This window comes from Sesamum indicum, linkage group LG9 (assembly GCF_026168435.1).
Source record: "Sesamum indicum cultivar Baizhima isolate 11 linkage group LG9, ASM2616843v1, whole genome shotgun sequence".
Taxonomy (NCBI): Eukaryota; Viridiplantae; Streptophyta; class Magnoliopsida; order Lamiales; family Pedaliaceae; genus Sesamum; species Sesamum indicum.
In genome coordinates, this window is record NC_142665.1 from 8,372,756 (window position 1) to 8,390,511 (window position 17,756).

A 17,756-nucleotide genomic window follows, 5' to 3' on the forward strand; every position below is an offset into this window, starting at 1 on the left:
TATTAACAAAAAATTAGAAAAAAATTATATTTACCTTCAATTGACTTATTATTGATTTATTACAAGTCAAATAAATATTTTTATGATCAAATTAGACCCATATGTCTTCACACGTTAATGCATGTGATGAGGCATCTTTCACTGTTATAAGAGTGGTTTTATTAGAAAAAACAAGTCAATAATAAAGTCAATTAAGAGTATATATCCATTTTCATTCAATTTTTTTTGTTAATACCAACAAATTTAGTCACATTTAATATTTATATATATTTTATATTTATAAAGAAAAAAATATAATATATATATATATATAGAGAGAGAGAGAGAGGGGGTGTGAAGTTAACCTAAAGCAATGAGCAACATACCCACTACAGGCCAAACAACTACAGGAAGTGTAATGAACAACACATCATTATATTTTCTTTCCTTACAAGTATAAAATTATTACATAAAAATGTTTAATAACCAGTAAAATTAAAATTTATGTGATTTTTTATTAACATTAACATTTCTTTTCCAAACCATAATAAAAAGAGTCAGGTGGAAACAATGCTTTTTTTTAGGGAGTGTAAGTATAAATTTGAAACTTTTTTGGGTAAAAATGTAATTTCCATTTTTAAGGAAGGTCCAAGTGAATTAACCCCTAAAAAAAATTAAACATACACACATCGAATGTACTGAGATCGCTACTTTCATACACCTAGTTTACATACTTGATGGCCAAAAAAGAGTAGACCTCAAAACACACTACTCTATACAGCAAAAAACAACCACTATTTCCAATCATCAGCAGCTAGTTAACAACACTTCTCCACAAACACCCCAAAACCCTCCCACACTCTTGATGGCTTCAATATCTGCAGAAAGGTTGCATTTCTTCCACTATATCTTCGCACTACTATTATCTCAGGCTCAGCAATGCTTAGGCCTTTCAGATTCTCTGTTCAGTAAGTTATATGAAACTCATACAAGGTACAAACAGGTAATCACTAATCAGTGTAGAGAAGTGCAGTTAGCTACTCTCTACCTGCCTAATAACAATGGTTACAAAGAGTCTCACCGTACTGGTAGACCGTTGATTGCCCTGCGCCCTTCAGCATTTGGAAAGAGAATTAGAGGAAAGCAGAGATCTACTACCACAAGAGCTTTATACCATCACAAGAAACCTCATCAAGTGCAAATCTGCAGACCTCAGTTGAGATGGAAGAACTTCATTGCCTTTGCGGGAAAAAGTACAGTGGCAGATGAAATACACAAAACGAATAACATGTTTGTTTTTAAAATAGACCTACAAGAGTTACTAATATATATTTGAATTACTCACTACGCGGCTCATGATCCTTAGGTTAAGTGGATGCGTACTACAAATCTACACCCACAAAGTTTACTGTAACATTTAATTATACAAAAAATTATCTGCAATGGATTGCTGGGTGACTAAGCCGTTATGGGTGTAGGTAATCGCAGTATGCTCCCTTTTTGCAGTGACCACTTTCAAAGAATTTACATACTCGCTGCCCTTTCGGGAGAGGCCTGGAATATCCTCCACCACCATATGGTTGCCGACTCCATGAGGGCCTGCCCCTCCCAAATCCTGAGTCACTACCTTGATAACCCCGCTCTCTAGGGCTAGTAAACCTTTCGCCACCATATTTGCGTTGGCCATCCCATGGTAGACTCCCATTTATCGGGCTACAATTTATGTTTGGGTTCACCCAGGCTGTCCCAGGGTTTGAGCCCCAACCGAGGTTTGCCATTCCCTGAGCAGGTCCTCCAAAGACAAGATTTACATTACCCTGAACCGTCACAAGATTAATGTTGCCATGCACATTTCCCCAGCCAGGGTCCGTAATATCTGAGCCAGTGGCAGGAGCCAGCGTTGTCCCAACCATTTCCTGACTTTTGTTTGGTGCAGCAGGATGAAACTCTGAACCAGCATCCCCCGAACAAACAGGTGCATTAGTTTCTCCCTCACTACTTGCAGATGAATGTACACTTGACCTCTTAAATGAATCAAAAGCATCTATTGGAGATGGCTCAACGGGTTTGCACGGCACTGAGGACTGGGAAGTCAATTGTATCTGCTCAGTGGAGCTCAAGGCATCACTTTTTCGAAGATCATGTGTATGGCTGAAATCCTCAATTGTACTAAAGCAATCATCTTTACAGTCCTCCATCAACTCCCTAGCAAACTTCATAGCCGAAGTAGGTGAAGGCAAGGCCCCTTGCGATTCCATTGCATCAACTTCGGCCAACAAATCTGATACTGATTCCTCACCCAGAGCATCAAACTCAATTGGCTCGTTTAGAATTGCCAGCCAATTTGGTATATTTGATGCAGGATGGGATGGAGAAGCATGAGTAAGGTTGTGACTATCTGAAATTGAGGTAGCAACATTCTCAGTTGAAACTTCAGGAGGCTTGGATGAAGATGCAGAGACAAGACCAGAATCCCATTCCTGGGCAGATGGTTTTGCAGGTCCAAGGGAATATCCACACCATTCATCAGCTACTTCATGAATTTGCACGCGACCCACCATTAGACTAGAAGCAGTGCTCCAGCTTGGTCCTGAATTTTGCATAGGAAAATTTGTTACCCCAGATTGCTTGGTCTCAGTTGCCTGACCTTGCTGATCTTCATTGTTAGATCTTGGAGTAGGCCTCAGCAGCTCCAGAAAACCAGAGTTTTGAACATCCAAAGAGACAGATTGCTCATTTTCAGCAGTCCTTGGGGTAGGACTAGAAAGATCCAAGACATCTACTTTCACAGCTTGGTTACTTGAATCAAATGACTTTGATACAGGTGCAGGAGCAGACTCAGATTCCATATCATTTGAGCTCAAATTAATATTTAACAATCTTAATTTGTCTTCAGAAGATAGGCCTACTCGCTCCTCATCATTAGATTGATTTTGAAATTTATGTTCACTAGTCATCCGGCTTGCAGTCAGCCCACTTGAACTCTTTTCTCCATCTTGTGAAGCATGGTTGACCTCATCACTCTCTTGGCCTAGATCAGGCAGAGCCAGATCCGTCTCTGAGCTTGATGAAGGAAGCAGATTACGTACTTGGACATTGTCAGCGCTAGAATTATCATCCTTAAGCAAATCCCAGCAGCGTGGCCAGGAGGAGCCAGACTCATCTGCCCTCATAAGTCCAATATTATGGTCAGAAAAAACGCTCGGATTATTAGACCAGGCTGCCTCTGTTTGTTTACTATCTCCACTGGTCCTGCTCGTACCCGCACTAGCCCCTTGTTCCTGTGACCCTGAAGAAGGTTTATGCGACAACTCTGATGTTCTATGGAATAGCCCATCCAGCGCATCAGTCAGAAGTAATGAGTCATATTGCTCATGATTTGTCCATATCCTCATATCAGGTGGAAATAGTCCAGTCGTTCTCCATTTCCGCAGCTGCATCATGGAAAATGGTCCTTGAATCTTACCATTAGGATCACGATAGTGCCACAAATTCTCAGTTTCAATATTATTAGAAAGTGGAGAGTTTCCCACGCAGGCAGTTGCAGTTGCAGTTGTAGTCTCTAGTCCAGACCTTTGCATGGCTTGATCATTCCTTCCATCAATTGCTAAGTTAGTGCTGGCTTGATCCATGTGTTTGTCTGAACTATTTGATCCATTAGCATCTGTTTTCTCTATCAGTCTACTGTGCATATGGATGTATTGCTCTTCTTTACCTGAGGAAAATAATAATATAAATACCGGTGATAAAATTGGCATGAAATCAATTTACCACCAACCTATCTACTCTATTTGTTTTGTTGAATGTCACCTTTTTTATTAGGAGAAATAGGCTTCCTTTCGTCTCTAGCAAATCCTGAGTAGCTTGGCCTCACATATTCTGCTCCATAATAAGTGCAAAATCACTAAAAGTCCTAACTAATGAAGGTATTAGCAAATGCAACAACTCATAGAAAGACATTTCCAGGACTGCAAAGTCCCATGATATAGGTACCTTTTGTACTGTTCTCACCACTTCTGACATCTTCTTCTGATTCATAATCTGGACTCATTTTTCGATCAGCATGTATTTCTGGTACTTCAGAAAGTCTGCGCTGGTGCTCCTCAGGTGATTTTAGCAGCTGTAATTTGTCTGCATATTCTCTAAGCGTGAAAAGTGTCAAGGACCTCCAAGAAACATGTGCAAAGTCCATTGTCATACCATGTGAGTTGGAGAGGAATAAAGAAGCACCTAAACATTTCTTGTTTGGAAATTCCTTATGGAGCACAAAGAAGGGCAATATCCACCAAGAGATCTCCTACACTTTGAATTGCAGCAAATATGCTTGGAAGTTCTGGATAAAGTGCCAGATTGAAAAATACAGAGACTTTCAGAATGACCAAAGTTAGTTATGGACCATCATCATCTTAAGCACAGTAAAAACGAGTTCATTGTTAAGAAATTGACCCCAGCCATATGAAGATTCATCGTCAGACCACTTCCCATGAATTCCTATTAATTCATTTTAATAATTAAATTATGGCATATGATTTGCTCATCATTAATACATAATCTTTGAAATTATACTCGAGTCAGAGTAATAAAAGCTAAAAATGACAAAGGTAGTGTAGTGCCTACCGACATTGATGTTCAACTCAATACGTAACCCTTTTTTTTTTTTGTTTTTTTTAGCATTCGTCGTACAAACGGTCGACAAACATCACAAGTTGAAAAATGCAATATAAAATAGTGAAGATAGAATGTCATGTAATGATTTAAGAGGACTCCAAAAATGTACTTGGCTCATGACACATCATACAGATGAACTTGAAATTGAATAGTAACTTCCATTGCCGCTCCTTGTTCAATCTGACTTCAATAGTCCAAAATATCAATTCCAACTTTATTCTTAAATTGAAGAATAGGAGGTAACCATGCAGCAAGTCTAGAAGTCATAGAGAATATATTCTATGTGGTGTACATTTTCACATAAATGAAGCTAATGAGCAGGTTCAAATTTGAATCTAGAGAATGAATGTTTATGTACAAGAAATGACTTTTAGCTATCCAGGTAAAAGCACTATGTTTCCTTTTGTAAACTTGGGGCATCAAATATTTCCATGTGATTCAATAAATGAGATAGTTATAAACTAAAGGATATTCTTTCTCACGCCCCTTCTCGCTAGCTCGATCCTGGAGATGATTTAGCTGCAGTATCTCTGCCTCCAGCCACTATATTTAGAATAATAGACATCAGACACAGAACTATAAAAATCACATCTAAGGAACTCGAGAGTTGAAAAATAATGGAGGTCATTAAGTATCGTTTCCTCTTGCTTCTGTAGGGGCCTGCAGAACTGGGATCTTGAAAGAAATACCTGATGGTGCCTAATACTAAATTTAATTCATGCATAAAAAGAACTAATAACTTACATTGTTGATCCTGATTGGTTGGAGTGCCATAGCTTTCTTTTGTACCTCGCCCTGCAACCAAGCGCAAACAAGTCATACAATGATATCTTAGTTCTCAAATTCTGAAATAATGCACAAAAGGACTTACGACAGTGAACCATTTCACAAGTCCGCATCTAATGCTTTGACGTAATCGTCTGCATTCATCCTGAATTTCAAAATAAACTATTAGACAACCACAAGGAGTGTTCAAAAAAATAGATAAGATGTGCATCAGTTGTGCAATCAAGTTGAGATAGCATTGCATAGTGGATTTCTTTTGCTAGTACATGTATCCTCATGACCGATATGATAAAAGACTCCATACAGGCATTTTATATCATAATATTGTGATGGCAAACTCAATTTCACCTGTCATATATTCATACCTATTACATATATATAAATGGGAAAATCATACACAAATTGACTTGACTTTGAATTTTGAACACATGATCTTGATGATGCAATTACCTTTTGCAACAAAAGAATTAAGTTATTTCTGAAGTAAGATACTAATCTCAGTCTTAAACTCATCAGTCAGTAAATAATGCTATAAGTCACAAGTGCTCTCAAAAAAATAAAAAAATAACAAAGTTGTGCAATACCAAAGATCAAATAAATGCATCCCGCGGTTGCGTCAATAGCACAGAATATCACACATGCATTACAAATAACAATCAAATTATTTCAGAGTTTAGAAAGGCACCAACAAGATATTGTACTATTATGACTACTACTTAAGATTACATACTAGTTTTGCTTACATATTAAATAATATCACATGAAAGTAAAGTTACTTTCTATTAGAGTCACCAAAAGCAACAGATATAAGTTGCAAATCTGATGACTTCTTGTCTTTATTACCTCAGTAAACTCTTGATTTGAAATGGCATCAATTGATACAACCTCTTTCTTGTCTAAGTTTAAAACTTCAAGCATGAAATCTGCTGTCCGGTCGCCAATTTTATAGGGCTCAGCCACCTTACTAATCCCTGAATAACAGATAAAAAAATGAATTAAGTAAGGAAAATTAAGGAACTATTTGATCTGCGCATCAGAAGTTAAAGCTACGTATAAAGGAACAGAAGGAAGAAGCTAAAGCATGACATTTGACAAATGTATGCACTATACCTACAACTTCAACAAGCCGGTAAACATCTGGCATTTGATCGATGCTTGATATTTTGATTCTCACAATCGACCCAATGACCTTATCATTGAAGTTCTTATCCTCAATAAGATGCTCCATCAGGTTACGTCTCAAATAGAGCAAATTAACGTTATGGACATCAATTGCAGCATATTCATTTAAATCATTCTGGGGGACTCTCTCTTCACTCTTTTTACGCGTTTTTGGCTTTCTACTGATACTTGGCATCGACGACTCATAAACATTTCCATCAACTTCCATGTCAGTTGCAACATAACCAACAAATCCAGCTGGAATAAAAGAATTCTTCTGAGAATCCTCCTTTATGAGAAAGTGATACTTGAGAAGCTTTAACATTTCAATATGACCTACACATGGCTTTCCAAATAAACTTTTGAGCCTTCGATCACATATGATTTGACTCTTCCTATGAGGATCCCAAAGGTTGTTTGTATTTATGTATTCAAACAAAAGTGTTTGGACATCAAAATGAGATATAGCTGATGTATCACCATTCTTCATGTGTGCAACAAACTCCAATAGGTCCTTAGATGCCCATTCAGTAATACAGTCAATTGATGGCTTGTCTGGCTCTTTTCTATTTGTAACTTTGCAGATACATGGCTTGTCGCTGTCTTTGACAATGGTTGAATAGTCTTGATTTTTCTCAATGCTTGGCTTGTAAGTGGTTTCCTTAATGCCTTGCTCATCAGTGGCTTCACTAATACTTGGCTCATCACTGGCTTCATCCATTTTCTGTTTTACTGTATCTATGCTATGACTTGGCTCATCTTCCACCTTGTCCCTATTTAGTTTTGGCACATGGTTATCAATGCTTGATACTGCTCTCCCTAACCCATCACTTTGCAGCAAATTAATCTCTACATTTGGCTTATTCAACTCCAGATTTTCGGTACTCCTGTATGAAATAGAAATTTTTCCATCAACTGCAGTATGAAGCACGTCACTTAAATGGGGCTTGCAAGCTACTGCAGCCACATCTTTCCAGGGTTTTTTAGCTTGAGTGAGCTCACTCAGTGTCAATGAGAGCTTCTCTTTCAAGCATACCCAGTACACCTTGAAGAGATACTCCCAGCTACTTTTGTCATCAAAATCTACTTGAACCTGCACAAATAAACCCAGACTGTCAGCATAAGTTACAAATTGTTTACATATTCGAAGGCAACAAAGTGATATTTCATGCCAGAATACAATTTCCATCCACATTCTGATTAAAACAAGAAAGAGTTACTATGATCTAAAAATGGTACCAAAGACTTCCAGCTCAAAGGGTTAGATTTTATTCATTTTAACAAGAGAACTGGTCCTAATGGTCAGAACCTTCATGATAAATGTCTATTTTCTTGTTCTCTGTTCACATCATTTGGAGAAAACACAATAGGCTCCAAATAAGGAGAAAATTCAAATTAACTTCAGCAACATAAAATATGGCTAGTCTACTGCATGCCAATGTCAAGATAATCACTGCTCCCTGAGAAGCTTCTCTGTTATCTTTGGATGAAGCCAGATGATATGAAGGCTATAGTAAGAAACAAGACAGACTTAGACAATAAATATTTGACAAGACACGCCCAAAAAAGAATTGGGCAGTGAAAGATGTATGCTCCTTTCTCCTTTACATGTTTACCAATAGAGTGGGTCCCTTTATAATTTCCATGGGAAGAACTTCAGAAAAATAAATGGTATTTAATGCAACTCCTGCCAAATGATTTGAAGTAACAACTTAATTTGAACCACATTCAAATCAGAAACATACTCTTCCTTTGATTTCTTTTCCGTACGAATAGCATGCTTTAACTATAAGACCAGATTTTCATTACCACTGGCATGAATTTCCCACAAGCAAAATTCATCTCTGATAAGCCCCCAGATTATATCAATCATCAAATTATTTCCTTCAAGTATGTCGATCTATGGTGATCAGATTCATCCATTTTAATTTTATAAAACTTCCAACATGATAGCTGTTCAAAAGGCTGTAATTTACTCAACCAAGCCTCTTAATGTGCATGTAAAGACATGTCTCAAACTGTGGACAAGTTAAGGACAAATAGATCATTGTAATTGGTTTAAAGCAAAGACGCCTCCACATGTGCTTTTTCTCTCACCACAGAAATTGTAAGGAAGAATTCTCAAGTTATTTGTTTATCTAGGATGAATGCAAATAATGACCAATTAAATGCCCGGATCATTCAAAAAGATAGTTGGAGATGATTTTGCTTTAAATTCAATAAACAATTCTGAAAACAAACTACAATTTCAGACTTAATTAACCTTGGTGGTTAACAGCCATTTGATCCTAACTAGAAAATTATATTTATTATCTGGACTTTGAACAAATTTAACATCTTAAAAGCTACTTATACCTTTGGAATAGTTAACATGCATATGCAGAAACAAGGAAAAGGAAAAACAATAAAAGTCCCAATAAATACTAATTTCCTGATTGACCAGATCTTCAGCTGCAACATTAAAATTCATTTAAGAGTAGAGTTAAAAAAACGTCAGTAGATGAACAAAAACAAGTCCCTCCCCTTCCTCATAAAGGATTAAAGAAAAATCTTTATAATCACTATAAATGAATGGTTAAATGTTATCTTAACAGCAGGTTAAACATGAAAACAGCCAGATAGTTTCGGAAAGCAATTGTTTCAATTCAGCAACATTTCAAGAATCAAATTTGCATACCAACTCGTTTGCTTGGTCTTTATTTTCAATCAGCATGATAGTTTTCATGCACGTTGAGCAAAAACCTTTGTTTCCTCTAATACACAAGTAATCTGCATCTTTTCTGCATCCCTTGCACAATGAATAGGTGCAAGTGTAGCACATATAATGAGAAGCTTTCCGACATACACTACATATGTGCCAACCTGAAAGCAATAGCAGCAAGAAGTAACATAAATAGGCAGCATGCTAGCACTGCATCAGGTAACTGCTCGACATCAACTACTTCAGTCTCAATGAGGGCAACATTTATGTAATGAAAAAACTTGCATGCATGGCTACAAGCCTATCAAATGACAGAAGAGAATGAGCCCAAAATAGGGGGGAATAGAGAATGCCATGCTGGCAAAGCAATCAAACAAAACAGGTTATCACTACAATAAATGCATATTTGGCAAGACATTAACAAAATTTAAAGCCTTATGCATGCGACAAAAATTAATGAACATCTGAAACATCTCTACTAGATTTGTTCCCCAAGAATAGTTTGCAAATCATGGAATGGCTCCAAATATTTGAGACTAAATTTCCACCATAAGAAACAAACAGGAAGTGACTTAAATTAATTCAAGAAAGGGACATTACAAATTTTGATATCTTACAAATGCAAAGTGAAACTTACCGCAAGTCCACTTTGCTTTTGATTTGAAATATGCATCATCCCGCTTAATACACGCCGGATGGTAAGCCTTCGGACAGCCCCTAAGCATTTGCCAGATAAATTCAATACACTACCCAAAGAAACTACGAAGATAACATTCTAAGAAGACTTCCTTCAACCCCATCCTAGACGACAGCGAAGAAACAATATCCTTAAAGAGAAGGAAGAAAAGAACTCGTAACAAATTAAATCCTGATCAAACTTGAAAATTGAAGCCGCCCACAGAAGTAAACTCACTTGCGATCGCAAAGTACCAGAGAACCCCCATCAAAGCAAATGAAGCAAACATCCTCATCCTCATCCTCCGGTTTTTTCCGCTTCGGTGGCGGAGGCTTCGCCGCTAGCTGCCCCTTTGGCGGCCGTCCTCTCTTCCGCCTCTCTCCGGCGCCGATCACATGTCCCACCGCCGAAAGTGCCGGATTCTGAGCTGGAGGAGGCGCATCCACCACTGAAGACGGCCGAGCATCACCAGAAACCTCTCCAGTCAGCTGTAACCCACTGATTTCTCCCCGAATCACCGGTGAAGACTCGGAATCCTCCAAACCTGCCTCCACTGCAGCAGAAGCAACAGGCTCATCATCATCATCGAAGCCCTGAGTCTGAGCTACCGCAGCCAACAACGTCTCAATATTCTCCATGAAAAAACCTAAACAAACCCTAAAATCCTTACTTCCTCCAGCGACGAATCCGGCCCAGCCCCCACAATCACTGATCACTCACCATATTCTAACAAATTCAGACACATGATTCCAAGAAAATAACAATAATAAAATAAAAGGAACAGTGAGGTAGAAGAATATGGACGGTGGAGCTCGTATGATTGGCTGAAAGTGGTGAGGAGTTGGGTTTGGGAGGCTAAATTTACTCTCTTGCTTCTAGCTGTAATGGTAAAACAAAGCTTTTATTCTGATTTTCTTTCGGCAAGAAGTGGAATTTGCATGCCCCCCCCCCCCCCCAAGTGTTTGATGTTATTACATGTGGATGAGCAGCGGGAGTCAAAGACTCAAAGTGCAGCCGGGGGTCATGTAAATGGGGCCGGAGAGAATTGGAAAACACGTGACTGAGTGGGGTCATATTTCCACTTTTCTTTACTTCTCGTCTTCTTAACTTCAAGAGTTGAAAGACTCGAATATTGTTAACGACATAGCTTTATTTAGTATTTTTTTTTCTAATAAAATATGGTTCATTATTTTATCCTTCATTATTGATATTTTTAAATTAACAAAAAAATTCAATTAAAATAACAAAATAAGATATTATTTGATGTATATTGGTAAAAAATATTCACTCGCAAGAATAAAAGTACTTTAACATATATGAGGCAAATGTTAAACAAATACAACCCACCACACAATATAATTTCAAAACTTTTATAAATACCAAAAATCTTATTTTTTTAACCCAACTACTATTCTTTTTTTTTTTTTGGGTAAATGTAAGTTTCATTAAGTAAAAGGGTACAAAAAGTATAATACAACAGTGTTCAACGATTGGTTTCTCCCTCGACAGGCCAAGCGATATGCCATAATCTATATAATGCACATGAACTAACCGAGTAAGATTAATTTTTGCTAAGTATCCTCTGTCTAATATCTTCAATTATGACGGTGGCAAGGGTAGAAGGTGGGCTTCTAATGTCCTCAAATTGTCTCAACTTCTATTCTCTCCAAATATGGTAAACGCATGATGGAAGGAGAGTCCGGTAACCCACGTTGACGATGTGATTCCCTTTCCATTTTCGCGCTGTCCATTCAACGTCCCGTGGCCAGTCTCGGTTAGGCTAGGAGAAGCGTATAACCCTTTTAACAACTGTGAGACATTGTCGCGCATAACGGCATCGAAAAAAAAAGTTGGTTATGGGTCTCTATCCCACCCTTCTCACAAAGAACACAGTCACCGAGGTGTGATAGCCATGGTCGATCAATTGTAGATAGCTTCCCCAAAATCGCAAGCCAAAGGATGAAGGTATGCCTAGGAATCTTCAACGAGCTGGAAAGTAGAGAAGCCCAACCTACCTTGGGTCCCAGTGGCTCCCATAATCTACAAAGTGCTTGTGTTGTAGGTCGGCCCGTCTCAAAACGCCATATGATACGATCATTTCCGCCATGAATCGAAAGCAGTGCTTGTGTAATCTCCAAGCACTCTATGTCAATGATGAGGAGTCAGTGCCATTGCCCCTCCCTGATAACACTGCTAAACCTCGTTACATCCGGTAGCCCAAAAAGTTCAGGTCCTTGTGGGAATTTATCAATCAGGGGGCCTAGGTGGTACCACGGGTCCTGCTAGAGATAGAACCTATTCCTATCCCCAATTTGATACTCAACCATCGGCCGCAGTATCATGCGCAGTCACAATAGTTTTCTCCACCCCCACACACCTCCACGGTCAGAAACTGTCCAAACTGATGCGTTTCGTAATCGCTCGTGGTACAACCATTCCACCCAAATAGGTGTCCTATCACAACGAATGACATCACATAGTTTCTTACTCATTAAAGCTCTATTTAAACTGGCGATGTCCCGTAAGCCCTGACCTCCCTCCGATAACGGCTTACATACTTCCTTCCATGCCACTTTTGCATTACCACTGTTTCATGTATCTTTCCATAGGAACGTTCGTAGTCGTTTCTCAATTTTCCTTATAACACCTTTCGACAATAGAAAAGCGGAACACGAATAAATACTAAAGGCCATGAGTACTGATTTAATAATTTGAACTTCTCCCGCAAGTGATAACCCCATGCCCTCCCAACCATTAATGCGTTGGTCAATCTTTAGCAATAATGGCTGGCAGTCAGAAATAGATAGTTTAGAAGAAATCAAAGGGAGTCCCAAGCCCCTCATCAGCAAGTGGCCCTCCTGAAAGCCAAGCACCTCTAACATCTGCTCTTTCATTCCTTGTGCTGACCGGGAGATAATAAGATGACTCTTCTCAACACTCAGTCGTAGTCCCTACCATGTGGCAAATCGATACAGCCCTTCCTTTAAGACCCTTATAGAGTCTATGTCATCTTGGCAGAATAGCAATAGATTGTCTGCAAATCCCAAGTGAAAGACACGAGATGCCTCACATTTCCATTGAAATGTAAAACACATGTTCTGCTCGATCATCTGCACGAAGCCCAAGTGCATCACCTCCATCATAAGTACAAGAGGTCTGGCCAGAGGGGATCTCCCTATCTGAGCCCTCTAGCCCCCGCAAAGAATCCATGTGGTTTCCGATTCAATCCAACCAAAAATGAGGGTGATGTGACGCACTCCTCGATCCACCTCATGAATGCAGCTGGAAAACCGAATAGCTGCAGTACGGCTAAGAGAAAGTCCCACTCCACTATGTCGTAGGCCTTTCGGATATCCACCTTCAACGCACATCTCATTGGTAGCCGCGCCTGGTTGTAGCCAGTAAAAAGTTCCTGCGCTAACAAAATATTGTACCCTATATTCCGACCGGGTATAAAGGTCGCCTGACAAGGACTAATTAACTTGTCCAAAACCACACTCAATCTTTGGACAAGAAGCTTAGCAATAACCTTATACAGAACGTTGCAACAAGCAATTGGACGAAAATTAGCGACTGACATAGAGGAATGTACCTTGGGGATTAGCGCCAAAAGTATGCTACTCATTTGCTTCAATAGCTTTCCTGTATAAAAGAAATCCAATACCGCCCTAGTTGCTTCCTGTCCCACCACCGGCCAAGCAGCTTTATAGAAGCCCAATGAGAATCCATCAGGTCCCGGTGCTTTATCCTCGACAATATCGAACATCGCAAGTTTCACATCCTCTGCTGATGAGGTGGGAGGCTTCCTCTTCTGTTAATACATGCCTCTCCCACGATCTCAGATAGCGAAAATCCATCACCTCGCAATGTCTATCCCCACCTAACAAGGATCAGTAAAAGGAGACAAATTCATAGGTTACCGCCTCCGGCTCCATGTGAGTGATTCCCCACTCATCATTAATTTGCAAGATCCTTCTCGCTATTCGCCTCTGAACAATCTTACAAAAGAATACACGAGAGCATTGGTTCCCCCTTCATCCATTGTGTCTTTGCTCGCTGTTGTAGCATAATCTGTTCAAGCTTGGCCGCCTTGGCGTATACCAGAAAACAACAATGTTCCAAAAATAAGAACAGCTCATCCTGTCGGTTCAAGCTAATCATGATTTTAGCCCAAGGAACCCCTTCGCCAACTGGACATTATGCGACAAGTCTATTCTTTTTCCTCCTCTACTCCCAAAATACAGGTTTTAGAGCCTTTAACTTCCGAGTGACCGCATACATGGGCACGCCTACTACATTGTGCTGCCATATATTTTGCACACTAGGGATAAAGTCCGATGAAAGAGTAAGGTAATTATCAAAGTGAAACATACCTCCAAACTGCTGCTGTCTATCACCATAAATCACCATCGGCGAACGATCAAATGTGAGTAGGGTGAGGCTAGAGTAGAAAGATCGGTCCAACCTCTTCCATAGGTTACGTGGACTTGCACTACAGTTATGTCACGTGTACTATTCTCCCTGTATAGGTAGTGGGAGTAATCCAACATTCTGAATACATGTATTGAACTCCTCCATCGCCATCCTTATATCTCCCAACATACCACATTACCTCGCTAAGATCTCGAACTGCATTAAAATCACCCCCAACCATCCACGGTATATCTACGCACTGAATAGCCAGGGACTCCAAAGAACAACCATAATTCCCATCTATCGGCCACCTCATAGCACCATAAGCAACAGTAATAGCAACAGACTCATGTAATGCTCTAATAGTAACCCGACAGTGTATGAATTGTGGACCCAACTCAATCACATCATCATAAATGAAATTATCATCCCATGCAATCTAAATACGGTTACCAACCGACACATGATCCACAAACTATTTCCATTGAGGCATTAAGAAAGACTGAATACTAGAAACATTATTCATGAGAATCCGTGTTTCAAGAAGACCAAAAAAGTGTAACATGAACTTAGCAACAAGATCTTTGACTGCAAGTTGATGGTTTCTCTTGTTCAAGCCACGTACATCCCACACCGCCGCGTTCAACATGGATCAACATTTGTGGGGCTGCATGTCTTAGGACTCCGGGGAGAACCATCTATATCATCAAGTATGTGTAAGGTATCAAATGTATTATAGATAACGAGTGCCTTACCCCTGTCATCACGCCTGATACCTACCTCTGAATTAGAGGCCTCACAAACCATTGTCTGCTCATCCACTCGAACTGGCAGGGGATTATCCACCACATGGTCAGGCATAAGTGGTGGTCAAGATGGACCCGCTTTCGGCACATAAATGGAAACCGTCGGTTTAACAGGTTTGGGAACCTTGTTCAAAGCACAATCCTTGGCGGCATGGCCCAAAGTCATACAACTAGTGCACTTGGCTGGGAACCATTCATATTCCACGTCAACTTTATAGGGCGACTCCCCACCGTTCTCGTCAAGTGTGATAAATAGTTATATGCTTTGGTAATTCCGAACTTACGTCAACCATCACACATACATGAGCGAAATTCAGTCTCGTGCATGCCCTCGTAATCGCATCTGGGAAAAAAAGTTTACCCACTCCACTGGCCACCGTGCTGAGACCCTCCTCAGTCCATAATTCCATCGGGAGACGTCTTAATTTGATCCATACGAGAATCTATGTATGCTTAAGCTTTCTCATCGCCATCCCCGACTCCCATTTTTGGAGAATGATCCGCTGCCCCTGGAACAACTATGGCCCTCCCTCAATTACCTCCTCCATATCGACGACCGTTTTGAACTAGAAGAAGAAGAACCTTTTCAGCTTAGGAGACCCCTCACCTGCAAGGAATCCCAGTCGCCAAGGAGTCCCTCCTTGCTTACGCTGGCCTCCTAGGACTGGTGTGGTTCGAGGTAACTGCTGACACATGGATCAATTGGGTGCCACATGAAAGAGTGGGTTGCCACATGTGTGGACCTTTTGGTTTGGATGTCTTGTTAAGCTATAACCGTAGATCGAGGCAGGGTATGTCCTAGGCCTCCATCATTCTTCTTAGGCTTCTTGGTTATCTGGGCTATCTGGGCTTGCATGTTTTAGGTCGGGGGCTGGGCTGTCCTAAGCGCTTATGTCATTTTGGCTCGGGCCATCCAGGTACACACATTATTCAGTCTCCCCCACTCTACGGAGGAGGACGCCTGTCGACTCCTCTTAGAGTAGAAGGTCTTCATGCTCAGGGGAGCTCCTCCTTATCGTCCTAGTAGGGATTTCTCCTATAGGGTGTCCCCTAGTTCCTTTCTTCTTAACATAGTTTGCTTCTTGGGCCCTTGCCCGCCAGACTTGATGTGAAGGCTAAGGCTAAGCCTAGCCATCATTATTGTTGTTTAGGGGGCTTTTCTATAATCCCCATCCCCCACCCACGCGCTCACGTTATTTGGTAATCGCCCGACGAGAGTGGATATTAGGTTGGGTGTGGGCTTAACCTCCCAACTTCTTCTTTATTCCAGCTTTAAAGCCCAACCCTTTCTCCTTCCTGCTATATCCTACATCTTGAAGAGAGAGAGCTTCTTCTCCACAAGTTTGTAAGTTTTTTTTATTACTTCTTCCTCCTTCCTTCGTCTTCTCGTTCAGTCATATTTTTTCTTCTTTACTTTTCTTGAACATCCATGGCATCCTTGGATGAGTCTGTTAGATTCATGAGGGAAGTGCCACCAGGCGGGGATCCGTCTGAGGCCAACTCAAGAAGGGCAGGCCCTAGTCCGTCTGACTATACAAGTGGTTAGAGATGGAGCTTGAGGTAGGATGCGGTAGCGGCCCATCGCCTTTTAGATAAGTCCTCTGCTAAGAAAGAGGGGGTAAAGGGGAACGAGGAGGAAGCTCTTCTTCTGGGAAGGAGGAGAGGGAGGGCAAGCAGTTTGCGGCTGATTGGGGCCCTTCCTGCCTCAAACTATTGGTGGAAGAGTTTCGAATTCCATGAGACTACACTATTTATGTACCGTCCCTCGAAAGTCGCCCCTATTCCCTTCCCCATAACTGCTTTTTTTTCTTTTCTTTTACCAGCCAAGAATTTGAATTCATGTTTCATTTCCATTAATTGGCAAAACCCATCAAGGAAGAAGCTAAATTCTGGTCAATTCAATATTCATAATTGCAACTACCTAATCTAGCAACAAAAAACAAAAAATACAATTACCTAAGCTGGCTTGTAGAAATTTTATGTTGATAGAGGTTCCAATTTGCAACTTCTCCAAGTTGGAGAGCTTATATAAGAAACATCCCTAGTCTACATGTTACAAGAACTTCTACAAGCAACCAACCGGACATGAATTCTCATAAACGACATATGGGCAGCTCTTAGAAAACCATTGTAGCCACAGCTGTATCATATGGGCAGCTCTTAGAAAACCCTTTCTTCACTGATTTTTATGTACTTTGTTTATGCACCTTTTGAACTTCTCATGGCATTTCATGTTGGTCATACCCATCAAATGACTTGAAGTAGTCTTGGATGATGTGAAAGTGAGAAACTGCATGTCCACCATGCTTGTAGACTTGCAGTCTTCTCCAATAATCAATAAAAGTATTATTGCTTGTGTTCATGTTATCCACTCTTCCAAACCTCCTATTTTTCACTCTTCCAAGATGAAACGTCATCTTTAACCACTCTATTCCATATGTTTTTTTCCATGATAATTCTCTTTCCTCTTCAATTTCGTGTACCTTCTTTTTTTCTTTTCTAAATTTCATTTTCGTTATTGTCTAACTTTAAAAATAAGGTAAAATTTATGACTCATCATAACACA

At 40.1% G+C, this 17,756-nt stretch overlaps 1 protein-coding gene across 2 annotated transcripts; it reads right to left on the reverse strand.

Moving 5' to 3' along the window:
• Positions 1 to 1,195: 1,195 nt before the first annotated feature.
• LOC105171110 (zinc finger CCCH domain-containing protein 44) lies at positions 1,196 to 10,992 on the reverse strand. Of its 2 annotated transcripts, XM_011092132.3 has the most exons (11): positions 10,209 to 10,992; positions 9,933 to 10,012; positions 9,272 to 9,456; positions 6,544 to 7,687; positions 6,277 to 6,404; positions 5,519 to 5,578; positions 5,392 to 5,442; positions 5,120 to 5,190; positions 3,973 to 4,127; positions 3,790 to 3,858; positions 1,196 to 3,694 (listed from the first exon to the last, which is right to left on the reverse strand). In XM_011092132.3, exons 1-11 carry the CDS (start codon positions 10,607 to 10,609, stop codon positions 1,446 to 1,448), a joined length of 4,593 nt encoding a protein of 1,530 aa, XP_011090434.1. In that variant the 5' UTR covers positions 10,610 to 10,992; the 3' UTR covers positions 1,196 to 1,445. The 2 variants fall into 2 exon arrangements, with proteins under 2 accessions (XP_011090434.1, XP_020552373.1); XM_020696714.2 differs by lacking the exon at positions 9,272 to 9,456 and having other exon boundaries at positions 10,209 to 10,416.
• Between the last annotated feature and the right edge of the window lie 6,764 nt (positions 10,993 to 17,756).

Excerpts from the sequence above, each read along its gene's own strand:
- LOC105171110 (XM_011092132.3), bottom strand. The coding sequence starts at position 10,609 with ATGGAGAATATTGAGACGTTGTTGGCTGCGGTAGCTCAGACTCAGGGC. Across the intron at positions 5,579-6,276 it reads CAAATCAAGAGTTTACTGAG|GATGAATGCAGACGATTACG; the intron begins GTAATAAAGACA and ends TTTGAAATTCAG. Across the intron at positions 5,191-5,391 it reads AACCAATCAGGATCAACAAT|TGGCTGGAGGCAGAGATACT; the intron begins GTAAGTTATTAG and ends TTCTAAATATAG.